Raw genomic sequence first — 16,114 nt, forward strand, 5'->3', positions numbered from 1 at the left:
TCAAGTTTAGGAATGTCCATCCAAGCTAAGTCCATGTAATTATTACATCAATCTATTTCAGTTTAAGGCATGGTCTATATATCTCAACAATACGCCTTGATTGGGAGCATCCACAGGAGCGAATGACTTTTTTTTCCCCCTTTTTTTGAGCGGCAAGAAAGAGATGAAAGGCCATGTGACGACCGTGAAGGCGTATTTAGTTCTACATTGGCTGTATACTGAATAGATTTTGAGTACTTGTATAGGGCTAAGGAATCCAAATAACACCTTCCGGCTAGCCTTTTTAGATGAAATCTTAGATTGTGATAAATTGTATCAAAATAAACCCAGCCTATAGTCTTTATGGATTAGGGGACACTACAATATAGGTTTATGAGAGCTGACCATGGGCCGATTATGGTACTTATGATCAAATTTGAATAGATTTGAAACCTTAGCCTTGCGAGGATGTCAAGGCTTAAACGAAGAAAAATACGAAGATATATCCGAGAATGTATTTAGTTCCAAATCGGCTAATACACTAGATAGATCTTAGGTACTTGTAAAGGGTTAATAAAACTAAATAACATCTTCCGACTAGTTTTTCTAGATGAAATCCTGAATAATAATAGGCCTACCCTTATGCTAGTACCTTGGTTTTGTGATTGCTTTAAAGATAGCTAGCCTAATCTCATCGATGGTATCTCTACAACCACACCTACATAGATGAGCCTAAGAAGAGTGTGATGCAACTTGTAGACTCCTGGCATTAACTAGGTATAGACTAAATTAGGGTAATCAGCTTTCCTCTTATCATTACATTAAAAAATGCTTTTAATAAGATGGGACTACGAAGCAATATATTCTGAATTTTTTAGTGCTTCTGTTGTCATCCTACAATAACTTGCTGATGTCTTGAATTCTTGTCTTGGGATCTCCAATTATGAAGTTTTGGTTGCCATTGTTAGGTGATTAGTTAATAGGCTTCACTGCCATCCCTTTTGGTAATTCTATAGATTTCCTTCCTGAAGTCTTCTAGTTAAATGGAATTGCTATATTATGGATAGGGTTTTTTTGAAGAAGAGGCGGAGAAACAGGACTTAGACATTGACATTGATTGTATGTAGGTATGGTTGGGCCTTGGGTTATCTGGGCTTGGCTTGGGGTAAGGCCTAGTGTCGACCCGAGCTCAGTCCAAAATTTCTGCCTTATTTTTTAGGTGCCTATGGAACAAGCTGATATTTTTGAATTTTAGTGGCAATTTACCGAGAAATGTCTAGGCTTACCACAAAAATAATACCTTTATTTTTATTTTATTAATATTTCATTTTGGCTTGAGCTTTTTTTTAAAAGTTTTGTTGAGTGTTTCTATTATTAAATTTTCATTGTTCTTTTCATCTACTGCATCCACCTTATGTTGAAAATAATTAGACAATTTTTTTCATTTTTTTCATATTTTTCTTCTATCTGAAGTGACCATTCATAGTTAGCAGATCTTTTTTATGTTTCAGGGATAAGGTAAAAAACTTTGATATTGGGTAGATTTAACAAAGACTGCAATGAGTTAGAATTTCTTATCAAGATTGATTTCTTTTAGCTCATTTCATAAACCAACGCTTGCAGTCCATGAGTCTACTAGAAAACCAAGCTTCCTCGATCATGTAATATTATGTTCCAAATTCTCATATTCTCTACCGTACTTTTGTTTTGATGCATGGCCATAATTTTTATGCAGTGAAGGTGGTGCAGTATGTGTCACAAAGTGTATTAGAAATGTAGATAAAATTATATTGCGATAAATAAAATCTTCCTTTGAATTATGATTGTGTGGTGATGGGTTTTGTAGTTGAATCTATAGTGGTTGCGGTGGTATCCCCAAATAGCCCTAGTAGGCCTACCAGGATTAAGATTTTCAATGGTAGGATATAATCTTGAAAGTGTCAAGTAATAGCCTAAATAGCATTTCCAGCTTCCGAAAATTTTGCTCAGAGAATTTGTCTTGCAGAGGTGATATTATCTAAACTTATATGCCGTAACTGCAAAGATATAGTAAACAAACAATTCTACTATAAAAGTATTGAAATTTTTTAATCTATTTTTTCTTGATTAATTAACGAAAGGCTTCTACAGATATAAAACAGAAAGAGAGAGGGAGAGAGAGAAATTAAGTTTTAAGATGCCACCAGGTTTAAGGCACATTATTGAGCTTGTAGTTCAAATAATCGATAGCAGTCTACTCAAAGATACAATGAACTATGTCCACATGAATCTGAACCAAATTCCAAATAAAATGAAAATCTTTCTTTACTCTTTTCAATTTAAATTTACCCTCTCTTCCCAAGTACTCAGAGTGCATTATAGTTCACGCACTAAATGTTGAAAAAAAAGGCACTATCACTAGGGATTGAAGAGAAGCAAGTCAAATAAACAAGAGAAGATGGGTCAAGCACTACACCAAAACTCATGCATGTTTGGACAAACTAAGTCATGTTATTTGCAGTCATGTGTAGCAGTGTAGGTGAAATCTGGGGCTCTACCTCTGCTTGTAGAGCATCCTGTATGGTGTTTTTACCTAGGAGCCTCCACCTTCGAGTTTTCTCAAGGTTAACTTCGACGGTTGTGTTCTGCAGGGCGGTGCGAGGGGAGGTCCGGGCTTTGTGGTTAGAGGTCCAGACTCCAGGGTGGTTGCTGCTGGGGGCTGCCAGCTATTTGACATGGTCTAGTTTGTGCTATGTGCGGCATGCTCTGCAGGCGAGGATGGTGATCTTAGAGGATGACTCTGCAACGATCATTGGGTGAATTTAGCGGTCTTCAGGGGGGATTGGCGATTATCACTCGTTGTTGAGAGATATTCCAGCCATGGTCCAAGATGGAATGGCCATTCAGGCGAAGCATACTTTCCGTGAGGCGAATAGGGCGGCCGATTGGGTGGCTTTGTTTGTTGCCAATCATTCTGGAGGACACCTATGAGTGGGTGAGGCAGAGTTGCCTAGTGCTCTCCGAGAAGTACTGCTTTTTGATTTTCTTGGCTGTATTCGTACTCGTTTAGTATAATTCTTCCAGTTTAGTAAAAAAAAAAATGATATTTATTTTATCTTATTCCTAATATATCTGATAGTTAAATTTAGAATTTAACAAATTTATAGAAAACCAAGAAATATGAGACTATTCCAATAGTGTCATGACTCGGTGTTCTAGAAATGGACTCGCATGCAAAGTGAACCGGTTCACTTTAGCTTTTTTGTTTTGAAAAAAAAATAAATCATTATGGAAATACAATAACTTTGGCAATGAAATGGAAAATAATATTGAAAACATGATATATAGATCTGTCACAGTGTCCACGATGCAAACCAATAGGATGGAAATGTAAGTTTCCTGCATAATATTATGTCAAGAGATTCTCTAGAACCAATATTTCTGATATGCTTCTCATGTCTACCGATATGAGGATACGATAAGATGATTAGTGTTTGTAGCTTGTCTTAGAAAAGTACTGAAATGAATGATTTGAGAGAAGATGGCAGATACGTCCATACAAGAATCTCTTTCAAGCTCGTTACTCTTCCGAAGGATGGCATCCGAGAAACATCACGCAGGCATGACATATAGCATGGCCAAAAAGAAGGAACAATGGCCAATGAAAAGAGTTACTGTTTGGGAAGTTGAGGGAGCTTGGAACGGAAATCACTCAACAAGGGACAATGGAATAGTTAGTCTAGACCACCCAATCTCATAATCCAATACCACGCATGAATAAAATGTAATAGACATAGAGATGATGAAATTGAAAATTATTAGATCCTCTTAACTGTTTTGAACATGTCATGCAGCAATCTAGAAACTCACATAAAAAGATTAGTCGGAAGGTATTGATGTGGGGTCGGAACCCCGACACCAGCCCACACACCGGCCGAGCAGGAAAAGCATCCGCGTCCTCCCCGAGGTATTGTCCGCTCTGGGATTGCCGCTTCGGGTCTCGGCGGGAGGTCGCCCAGGGCCGTGGCCCAATGACAGTCACCGCCGAGCCCTGACGGCGCGGGGGGCCGCGGAGGTACTACCCCTACCCTCACGGTTTTGTCCTACAAAAGGGCCCTTGGTAAGGAGAGGTTATTGAGCCCCCCATTTAAGGCACAGACCTTTCCGCTGATTAGCCGATGTGGGACTAAACTGGGAACCCCATCCCACAACACAGCCCCCCAACGGGAAGGTCTGTGCGTGGCCGGGGCCCTTCCTCTAGCGCCATCTGATGTGGGGTCGGAACCCCGACACCAGCCCACACACCGGCCGAGCAGGGAAAGCATCCGCGTCCTCCCCGAGGTATTGTCCGCTCTGGGATTGCCGCTTCGGGTCTCGGCGGGAGGTCGCCCAGGGCCGTGGCCCAATGACAGTCACCGCCGAGCCCTGACGGCGCGGGGGGCCGCGGAGGTACTACCCCTACCCTCACGGTTTTGTCCTACAAAAGGGCCCTCGGTAAGGAGAGGTTATTGAGCCCCCCATTTAAGGCACAGACCTTTCCGCTGATTAGCCGATGTGGGACTAAACTGGGAACCCCATCCCACAACACAGCCCCCCAGCGGGAAGGTCTGTGCGTGGCCGGGGCCCTTCCTCTAGCGCCATCTGATGTGGGGTCGGAACCCCGACACCAGCCCACACACCGGCCGAGCAGGGAAAGCATCCGCGTCCTCCCCGAGGTATTGTCCGCTCTGGGATTGCCGCTTCGGGTCTCGGCGGGAGGTCGCCCAGGGCCGTGGCCCAATGACAGTCACCGCCGAGCCCTGACGGCGCGGGGGGCCGCGGAGGTACTACCCCTACCCTCACGGTTTTGTCCTACAAAAGGGCCCTCGGTCATGAGAGAGTGCTGGAGCAGCTCAGCTCAGAGCGATATGGTATTGTCCGCTTTGGGAACCGTGGGCGCTTTGGCTCGCACGGTGGCGGACCCACCTGCAGGCGCGTGGCAGCTGGACAGGTGTCCCTCACGGTTTTGTCCCCCCGTAGGGGGGCCCTCTTACCTCCAGCCCGTGGGCACAACAGGTATTATTTGGGTATCTTGATCTTGTATAAATACTCAAGATATATCCGATGCATAGTAGCTCTTATGTTCTAGCAAGGCTAAAGATTTAAATCTAGTCGAATCTAATTACAAGTACCACAAATTCAATTGTAAATACTATGACCAGTCTATGGCTGACCCAAATAATCCCGGATATCTCTTAGTCCATATGGGTCATAAGCCGAATCCATTTTGATACCATTTGTAATAACTCAGAATTTTAGTGACATAAAAGGACTATAGCTGAAAGATGTTACTTTAATTAGTTTCTTAAACAAGATAATTCGCTGGAAGGCTATGAGGGACATCAAAGACGAGTCCCCACAAAATATAGAGAGAGAGAGAGAGAGAGAGAGAGAGAGAGAGACTCAAAGAGCTAATTAATGTATTAGATGAAGTCCTTAAGGACTAGGGACGGAGTCTATGCTCATGCCTGTAGGCTTGATGCCCAGCCGGTGCATAGCAGAGTGACTTTCTACTACATTATGAATTAATTTAGTTTAAAAATAAAAACAAAACTAAGACACAGCCGTGAACCTTTTTCTTCTCTCTTTAATGTCGCTAGCCCTTCTAATTATTAAAATAACGTGATATTTGTGTCTCAGACGTCACATTTGCGTTAGTACCCAAAGTTGCTATTGGCTGATCTGAGTTGAATTTAGAGGACCCCTTTCTCAAAAAAAAAACGAGTTGAATTTAGAGGTCATTCTGGCCAATGACCCAACAATTAGACTCTCCTCTTCTTCAAATGTATATTGGACTGCTGCAGGCAGGCATAATCAAAACGTTGACATAATAAATTGATTATTTTTGAAATTATTGTCCAGCCATTTGTCATTTCTCACATGATGCAGACAAGCATTTCCCTGTACAACATCACTTATATCATATTAAATTATTATTACTATATATGTATATATGTAGATGTATATGAAAGAAAAGCATTTCCCTCAAAGTAAATTTCTTGTATTTCCTTCAAATTTCATGTTACCCTCCTGTATCATACACCGAGTGACAACCATGGGATCCTTAATAATAATAGATATCTCTATGTAAACATACATATTAGAGGCATGGGAATTATGACGACGTGAGAACAAACAAAGCTCTTTGCTGTTGCACCCAATTGCCAAAAGGTTGGGTCGGATTCAACCAATAAAGAAGATGGAGTGAGACCACTGCCTCTATCTTTCTCCCTCGTTCGGAAGGATCCTTCCGAGAAGTCGACGATCAAAAAGCCCTTCTTTTTCCGCAAAGGATTCTTGAATTCTTGGCTCCCAATCATTTGCCTCTTGCGTGCGGGGAAGCGCTCCCCTTGAGAGGACTCGTCATCCCTTTCACGCGCCACATACACTTTTGGCTTCGTTGAACTACGGGAGGAGCTTCTTCTCTGAAATCACATAGAATATAGCATGGGGGCTTACGTCTCTACCCTAAAAAAAAAAAACTAACGTCATGCATGCATGTATCCCTATCAAAAGAGCCCAACCTAACTTGGGCACATATCATCTTTGATATGATGTGAATTTGTTTTATGTGTGCCTTTCTTATGGGCATATCCATGATGGAAGTATTGGCTACGTATGCGCTAATTAGCAGAAGCATTTCCTCATGGTCGGTATTTTAATATACATCGACACCATAATCGGTGCATACAAAATTAGTGATAGATTAGTGTTGGTCTTTTATAATATTATCTAAAAGCTATATTTTAATTGAATATTTAACTAATAGCTTCTGAGATTGATGATTTCAGCAAAGGATTTCTTTGGCTGCATGTCTTTGTCAAATTTGATCTTGCGTTCTTACGTAAAAGATAATTTTCCCGGTACTAACAGTGTTTTATATATGTTTCGTTTCTATCCCTCATGAAGACTACAATTCCATAAATCACAGCCACGAAGAATACAGGCAAGAAAGATTTTAGATTTTGAAAAGAATTTTATCAATGACCAGCTTGAAAGTATCTTAAGCTAGTGCAGAACTGAAAATTTGGTTTGCGCATTAACTAAGGTATATACTATATAGTTTATGGAGTCATACTGAATAAAAGGGTTGCAAGTGGGTTGGGTGAAAACCTTGATCCAACTGACACCTGACCCAACCCACTTACAAGCAGGAGACTTTGCTTCTCTTTCATGCAGTCATCCACAAAGTCCTTTTCCAAGTTAATTATTTGTTTTGAGTGTGCCATCGGTTTTGGCTCATATACGAAGTCGTCAATTTCAATACTTAATTTCTTTTTAGGTGGGCAAGGCCGATGAAGCCGTTAGGTATGGGTTTCAAAGAACTATAATGATTACCTCTACAGTACTGCTGAAGTTCAAACACTACAAACTAAAAGTTCATGAAAGCATAGTTTTCCTAATCATACGTCTTGAGAAAATTGCAATAGGGAGGATCAGGAAACAGTCCATGTGCATTCTGTGGGAGCAATTAAACCATGCCACTGAAGTCATGCTATAGATGATATCATCCAGCTCCTAAAATTGTCCATATAAATGTGTGGCCAATGGACTCAGTCGACCCTCCAAATATGTTCCTCATGGCCATAGGTGTCAACTAAACTATTTGCTTTTCATTAATATCATAAACTTTTCACAATAATAAATAGATATTTTTGGGTACATACCTTCTTAAATATTAGAATTTACATGAGTACCCTTCTGAAATTGATATTTAAATATATACCTTTATAACATATTTATTTTGTATGTATACTTTTTTTTTTAACATATGTACCAATGTTATCTAACGCAGTTAAAAAGTTAGCAGTTTAAAATTGAAATGACGAAAATATCCTTAACGAGTAAGCATTCAAAAATAAAAATTTATAAGGATATACATGCAAATAGCAATTTTGAGGATATTCATACAATTTTATATATTTAGAAGGATATACACGTAAAAAAAAAAATCTTGAATTTTTGTATAAATATCCTCCTAAATATTGAAATATGCATGAATATCCTTTCAAATTGATATTTATATGCATGTCCTTACAAAATACTATTTTTATATGAATTCTGTTAACATAGCGATTCAGCTGACATGGTTAGCTAAAATCATATTTATTTAAATTAAAATTAATTAAAATTATAAAATTATCATTTTACCTCTAAAGCGGGAAATAGGTTAACGGATCTTGCTAGAAACTAATATCTCTACCTTCTTTGAGAAATTTTTCGATCTCTCTTGATCCCTATTTTGACTCCTTCGTTTGAAATCAAAATCATATCCTCGACACCTTTCTCCACTATAGGCAGCCCTTCTCTCTCTTTCATTTGTTGGAGTTCTTGCCACCAAAATCTGAGTCCCTCTTGTTGCTGCCGAAGTTCTCCCTTCATTATATTCTTTTTTATATAAAGATTGTTAGGTCGTGTCTTTCGCTTTATGAATTATTTAAAGAAAAGTGATACGAGGGATTTACAATATTTATCTTTTAGTATAAGAGATTTGCAATGTTTATCTTAGAGTTAGAAAAAATTTCATGTGCCGGCTAGTGGCAAATTTAAAATTGTTGTGATAAGATGGACTCCATATACTAGATCTTTTTTTAAAAAAATCAAATATCCAAAAATAAGTGGCTTAAGGTACAAACGTAAGAGGTGGCCTTCTACTATATTGCTACAAAGGTTGTCAATAAATTTGAAGAGTTTTGAAGTCCAATAATTTTGCTCGAGGATGATTGATGTTGTTCTTCCACCCATGAGCACAACAGTAGCAAAAAGCTTGATTATTGCAATCTATCGCATGGCTTTAAGAGATTCTAATCCCTTTATATATTCTAATACATGTTCTCATATATATATATATATATATATATATATATACATCTATAATAATAACTATTACAAGTTGTGTTTCGATAAAATAGGATATAGTGATTGTTATAAATAAAAAAGAATAAAATATAATAATTCATGATTAGTAAAAGAACTTCTATAACTTTTTTCATTATCTAATTGTCGAATCAATCTTTTTGTGAAGCAATATTTTTGCAGAAAATATAGAAGAGTAGGCACTAGACTAAAATCCGAGTGCTAAAACAAGTTGAAATAGGCAAAAATAAAAATTGAATTTTTTGCATGTAAACTTTTTTAAATATGTGAAATTTCATAAATACTATCACAAAGTTGTTATTTGCATGCTTATTCTTATAAATGTGTCTTTTTGCATATCTATCTATTAAAAATATTTTAGTTATTTTTAGCTCTAAACCGCTAATTTCTTAATGGCGTTAGATAGTGTGGGCAAATATGTAAGAAAAAAAAGTATATATACAAAACATATATTTTATAAAAATTATATATAAAAATATCAATTTAAAAAATAATAATTATATAAATGTTAACATTTAGAAATATATATGTATATATAAAATAATGATTAACATATCGACCAAAGGATGAGGCGGCTCATCTCGAGAGATCCCATTCAAAGTCCTTGAGCCTTCCGCTGTCTCATGCGGTCATTCATCCATGTCGTATCTTATTTTTCAGTGCACAAACAAAGAAAGCCGCTCCTTTAGGCTCCCTGGCCAAGCAAATAAGAGGGAATATATATATATTTTCTACTCCTCCATTGTACGTACGTGGAAACTCGAGACCAGCCTTCCTCCCCCTGGTCCAGTTTTCTTGCTAAAGTATGCTTCTTTAGACCCTTAACAAGCTGCATGGAAGTGCAACTGTTAAAACTAAGCCGACCATCTTTTAACAAATTAAAAGCATCGATCAAAGAAACCAAAGCATTTCAACCTCCACATAAATAAATGAATGATTAAAGGGATTTCAACATCTAACAGTGCGTGACATGTTTTGTGGTTCCCAGCTTCCCAACTGTTTCAGAAGGGTCATTTGACCCGTCTCCTTTGATGGACAATACATGTGCACAGTACCAAAAGCTTGAACTTTTTAGTACTTCATCTAACCAAAATAAGTTTGGACCTTGTCTGGCGGAAATTTATGTAAGTTAGGTGCGTCCAAGGTACTGACATGATGCCATTTGTTCTGGATACGCATCACACTTGCATATCTTGAAGCTTTTATGATATATATATATATGTCTCTCTCTCTCTCTCCTTTGTAATTGGTAGTATTCAGTATTGGAGGTTATGATTGCTTTAGGCCAACCAATGCAAGAATCTAATTGATCGTAGAGGGCTCTATACTTGTAGAACAGTACTGTTAATGGTTTAATACCGTCCTTTCTTGCATTCATGTTATCACGAAAGATGTTTCAAATTTCTGCTCTTATATTGGTGCGACATCTAATTAATGTAGTGTTTCCTCTGATCTTGAATGCATAATTTATTGCCAATATATTGTTGTTTTAAAATCCTTGAAAGAAGAAAAGTTGTAATTGGATACGTTTTATTTTGTAAGAACATAAGAGAATTTTGTGGAGGGAAACAACTTCAATTTTATTTTTTGCTAAAAAAAAGGTCATTTTACTTTTATAAATGGCTGTTTTGACTTTCCTAGACTATTGTGTGCCCATATGAATTCGTGACTTATAATACTAGATGCATATAAATCATAAAGTGGAATTGTTGTAAAATTACCTAGTGAAAAACTATTTCTGATTTTGTGGGTTGCATTCACACCTGTTATATATGAGCTGCCGTTGTACCAAATAAAAACCATTCAAAACTCAAATAAGATTGGCTAAGCTTCTTAGTAGCGATACCAATAAATCAATCTTTTTTTCATTTTGATTTTTCATAGCTATTCTTTGACGTACCATTTCCTCCTGTTCCTTTTCTTTTTCATATTGCCAATCCATGTCATTGGACCTTGATGCTAGACTTCATGTATCAACCTAATGAAGTCGTAAAATAACATTTTAGAGGTCTTTGATTTGGTTTGCAGATTCAAAACATTTCACTATAAACTAAATCCAAGTCCTTCAATCCTGTGCCATTATTCTTGAATTATAAACCCTTGCTCACAGCTTCATGGATATGACATGCACAATAATCATAGCATAGCATCATAGCATTTTGTCCAGTATGTTTCTAGGGTATAAAGGAAATGACTAGTTCTTCTTGCCTGTTAAAATGTTCTTTTCTTCTTAACTGATATTGTAGATCTATTGTGTTGATACAAGGTACTCAATTTCAATCCTATCCTTGCTCTGTTACCAATGGAGCTTCCACCATATTGCCTTTAAAGTTAATCATAAACGAAAGATCTTATCTTCCATAAAATGCATCATTTCAAGTGATGCTTGAATGCGCTCCAAGGCCTAGATTGAATCCTTTCTAATTCGCAAGAAGTTGTGGATTCAAAATGATCTTGGTGGACATAGCGGGTAGAAATACCAAAGATAAGAGGGCTTGATCATACCTGAATGCAAGATTTTGGATGTTAATGCGAGGATCCGTGCGGACGTATGCATAGTTAGCTATGTACTATGTAAATCTTAGATATTTATACCGAGCTAAGAAATCCAAATAATTCTTTCAGACTAGTCTTTTTGGATGAGGTTTTGATTTGATAAATGATATTAGAGCAGATCCGACTCATGCCTATATGGACTAGAGGATACCGCAATACAGGCCCATTGGAGCTTATCATAGACTAATATTGGTTTTTGTGATTATATTTGAATAGATTTGTACTCCTAGCCTGACGAGGACGTCAAAGTTTAAAGGAGGGCAGTATGTGAAGATCCATGTAGACGTGTGTTTAATTTTATATCAGATATGCACTAGATAGATATTGGATATCCATACAAAACTAAGAAATCCAAATAATACTTTTTAAAATAAGGTTCTGGATTGTGATAGTCTATTTGATTGTCACCGCACTTTCTTGTTGGACACACTCATGTTGTGGGGGGGAAGAAAACTTAGACATGTCCTAATTAAAGGTGGAAATTGGGCCGTATTCGCGACTTTGACATGGCTTGTTTGATCACTTCAGCCCATTAACAACCCGAAAGTAAAAAATAAAAATGTGAATCTCGAGCTACTAAAAGGTAGTGGCTTGACCTGGTGCCTTACTAAGCATCTTGCAAACAAGTTCGTACTATAGTGGTTTTTGGCTGTCAAAGTATCTCTAGCTAAGAGAATTCCCTCATTAGAAACTATGAAGAAGCTATTCATCTTTGAGCAAGGCTCTTAACATCTTTATCTCGGAGAAATTTGTCAAACATTTTTCCACACAAGAACTTGCTAATGTTCTTCAGGAATGCAAAATTTTTATACGATCATTCAGTATCTTCATGCTCAAAATCTCTTAAAGATTTAAAAAAAATCTCTGTTAGAAAAGAGATCTACCATGAACTTAATGACAGGACTGATACCCCAGGAAGAAAAACATATAACTGCATGGCTTATGTTGCTGCCAAAATCCGACCCAAACCTAGATGTGCTTTAAAAGTAGTGCTTAACCAGCTCAGTTATGCTCGAATAACCGACCGAGCACACCAATCTTGAAGCACATTTAAGTCGGGCCAAATTTTGGCAGCAACAGATTGTACGACTAAATAAGCCTCTAGTCCATGAGAAATTCATCAAAAGTTTATTAGTCTTTCGATTTGACCAGCCTATAGACATAGAAGACCTTTCAATTGATCATAACGTGCAAATGCTTACAACATGGTTCATGTTTAACATGGTGCCCGTACTGGTGGGTCAGGCAGTGCCCAAAGGCCTGTCAAATAGGTGAGAACCTCCAAGACTCAAGACATATTTGGTCGAACCAAAAGCATCACAGAAATGGTGTTCATGGATATGTCTGTAAAACAATGTGTATATGTCTGTAAACAATGTGAACCCTCTAGTTTGTACTCAGCTTGAAAGAGCCCATGCACATATACATTCATTAGAAGTAAAATGTGGCTCCGTTTGTTACTCAGAAAGACACCTATAGGTAGGTGAGAGAATATTTTGTATTTTGACTTTCTTAACTGTATTCATATATATTTGGTATGATACTTTTATTTTTAGCCAAAAAATAATAATAAAAAACCTCATAGACATTCTTATCACACACCATTGCCTTATGCAAATATTGATGCCATGAAAGAAACAAGGTGTCACTAATTTCACATACAAATTGCCTCTTTGATCAACAAACGGCAAATGTGATAAGATCAACAGGCCATTAACACCCATCAACTCAATTGCAACAGTTCCCACTTTTTTTTTCAGCCACCAATAGAAACCTCTCTTTTCGTAATTGCTCTTGGCCATTTGCAAGTACTGTCAAACCTTTCTATCAGTTTTTTTTTTTTCCTAATTACTTATCTTAATAATTTAAGAAAAAAGTGCTGAACAAATAATATGAACACTCAAAGACAGCTTCAGCTTAATAAGCCGAAATTTTATATTTAAAAGAAAAAAAGAGCAAAGTCTGTTAACAATATCAGCAGTCTCTCTCTGGAAAAGGAACAAGAGAATCCATAAAAATCTCCCAAACCTCCAACTTTTTTTTTTCAAAAAAAAAGGACAAATAAAAATTAAAAAGACAAAACAAGGCCTTTAAATCATGAGTATTTACAAAAAAAGCCACCAGGGGCGCGGACCGGCGATCACGAGGCAGCCGATGGCTGGTGGGTGGGAGCAGGGTGGGGCGCCGGGAAGGAGCGGAAGCGGGGTTTCGAGAAGAGGGAGGCGAAGGAGGATGGCCGGTGGTCGGCGGCCGGGGTGGCGGAGGCGGCGGGCGTGGTGTCTGCAGCGGCGGCGACTGCGGCGGCGGCGGGGGGGACGGTGGTGGTGGAGGCGACGCGCTCGCAGGAGGGGCACATAGAGAGGGTGGTGGCAGGGAGGTGCGTGTAGAAGGGGTGGGAAGTCTTGAGAGCGCGCAGCTCCGCCAGCTCCTTCTGGAGACGGCGGTTCTCCTCCGTTAGCGTCTCGCAGCAGCGCTTCAGGTACTCGCAGTCCACCTCCGTTTGCTTCAGCTTCGTCCTGTTAGATGAAGCAGACCAACGATTAAAAAAAAAAAAAACAATCTTAGCTTGAGAGGTGGGTGCTGAGATAATTAAGCGAGATGAGACACGAAAAAGATTGGATTTTTTAGGGTGAGAGGGGTGATAGAAATATTTGTCAGTAGAGAGTGATTGAGAAAAAAATTACCATGGCTAGATACAAGCATATTAAACGAGGTCATGAAACTCTCTTATCGAGGTGATTGTTTTCCATGGGGAAAAAGAGAAGAGAAGCCCCCTACAATCTCAAATAGGATGATAGAACTGGTTCTTTTTTCGGAGAAAAACAGATCAAAATAATAAAATAAATAGCTTTTATTGCGTTAATAAAACAAATAGTTAAAAATGGAAGAGATTTTTAAAAGAAAAAGGGGATGAGAGAGAGGAGAGACAGAGCTCATCCAACATGGCATAGACTCACTAAAACTTGGAAGGGAAACACACACACACACACAGAGCCATTACAAAAACCTTCAAAAATTCTAAGAAACAGAGTAAAATAAGAAGAATAAAGGGGAGAGAAATAAACACCTGGCTCTTCTGTTCTGAAACCAGACTTCCACTTGCCGGGGTCGAAGATTTAGTTGCTTAGCCAGAGCAAGCTTTTGTTTCTGAAGATTAAGACAAGAAACAGAAAATTAATAGGGGTTTTAGAAAGGAAAAAAAAGGTTCAGATTTTATCATAGATTCAGGTATACTTTTCATTATGCTTCATTTTTTTTTCCTTTTAGCAACACATAAATAGGGTGGTGAGAGTTACCGGGTTGAGAGTGTTGTGCTCCTTAAAGCTTTCTTCAAGGAAGGCGGACTGCTCCTTCGAGAGGCGGAGCTTCTTCCTTGCAAGCCCGTTCTCCTCCTCATCGCTGGCCCTCGAGGAGGACCTCTCCACCTCCCCTTCGCTCCGGCCGGCCGCCGTACCACCCTTCTCACCGCCTCGACCCCTGGCGGCGAAGTCCATCTGGAACGAAGAGATGGTGCTGTTTGGTGACGACGACACCGCCGCTCCTTCCTCCACTTCCGCCGACGGCGTCTGGTTGACATCGAATCCCCGCGTCGAGACCTCCCAATTTCCTACATAAATGTTCAAATAAAATAACAGACCAAAGTTAAAATCCATCAATATCCACTGTAAGATTCCTAAAAACGGTAAAAAAATCGTATTTTTATCTTTAAGCTTCCGAAGAATAAACGGTAAAGACGACGATTTGTGATAAAAAAATAAAAACCAAAAACAGATCGTTTTATATATCCTATTTTAATTGATTGTTAAAATCCAACAAAAAAAAAAGAAGATCAACAGAGCACGTATTGTTTAAAAAACATACCCCCCCCAAAAAAAAGAGAGATTTTTGTAGTTTAGTTGGAGTTCTTACTGGTCTCGGGCGCCCAAGGGAACCCCAGCTGGGGCGTCGAGCGCCGTGGAACAGGAGCGAGAGGAAGGAGGTCAAGCTGCACCGGGGGCTCAGCAGAACACCTCTCCTCTCCCCCCTCTCTCTCTTCCTCCTCCTCCTCTTCTTCCTCCTCCCTTCTTCCTCCAAGCCCAACTCCCAACCCCATGCCGAACCCCAGGACCAGCCCTCCCCTGCCCTTCACCCCAGCCTTCTCCGCCGCGAAGAATGCCTTCGCCGGCGCCTCCCCCAAGCTCAAGCCCAGCTCCATCGCCACCGGAAACTACTAGAAACAGAGACAGGAGGGAGAAGGAAGGGAAAGGTGATCAAAAGCGAAGCAGGCTAGAATGAGAAAAGGCTTCGGGGTTTTTATAGAGAAAGAGAGAGAGATCGCTTCGGTTTGCAATCGATTGCAAGGGCAAGCGAGTTTGACCGACAAGCCCCGGTTGACAAAACACACGTGACCCACAAAAAGGACGCTAGAAGCCAAATAAAATAACAAAAATAATTTTCTTCAATTAATAAAAAAAATCAAAACAATTATATTAATCATCATTCATGGATTTCATTTCTTCCCCCTTAACATAAAGAACCCATGCTGTCATAAGAAAGTCATATCCACAGTGGCTCATAAATATATGGAAGAAGTCTTGAACTAATGGTTAGGAGCTGTCCTAAGCTTTGGTTTGAGTCCAGTTCATTTATGAGATGGAGCACTTCTAATCTAATGCTTATCTTACCTTCCCAACCGTTGTATTAA

The 16,114-nt window shown here is 39.0% G+C and overlaps 1 protein-coding gene across 1 annotated transcript; it reads right to left on the reverse strand.

The window, feature by feature from the left end:
* Nucleotides 1-13,347: 13,347 nt before the first annotated feature.
* Nucleotides 13,348-15,700, reverse strand: LOC103708623 (homeobox-leucine zipper protein HOX11-like). Its single transcript, XM_026805252.3, has 4 exons — nt 15,340-15,700; nt 14,727-15,037; nt 14,498-14,577; nt 13,348-13,946 (listed from the first exon to the last, which is right to left on the reverse strand). Exons 1-4 carry the CDS (start codon nt 15,623-15,625, stop codon nt 13,571-13,573), a joined length of 1,053 nt encoding a protein of 350 aa, XP_026661053.3. The 5' UTR covers nt 15,626-15,700; the 3' UTR covers nt 13,348-13,570.
* Nucleotides 15,701-16,114: the final 414 nt, after the last annotated feature.

Source organism: Phoenix dactylifera, chromosome 5, assembly GCF_051530095.1.
Source record: "Phoenix dactylifera cultivar Ajwa chromosome 5, Ajwa_hap1_PhDact_Kaust_v1.1, whole genome shotgun sequence".
Classification (NCBI taxonomy): domain Eukaryota; kingdom Viridiplantae; phylum Streptophyta; class Magnoliopsida; order Arecales; family Arecaceae; genus Phoenix; species Phoenix dactylifera.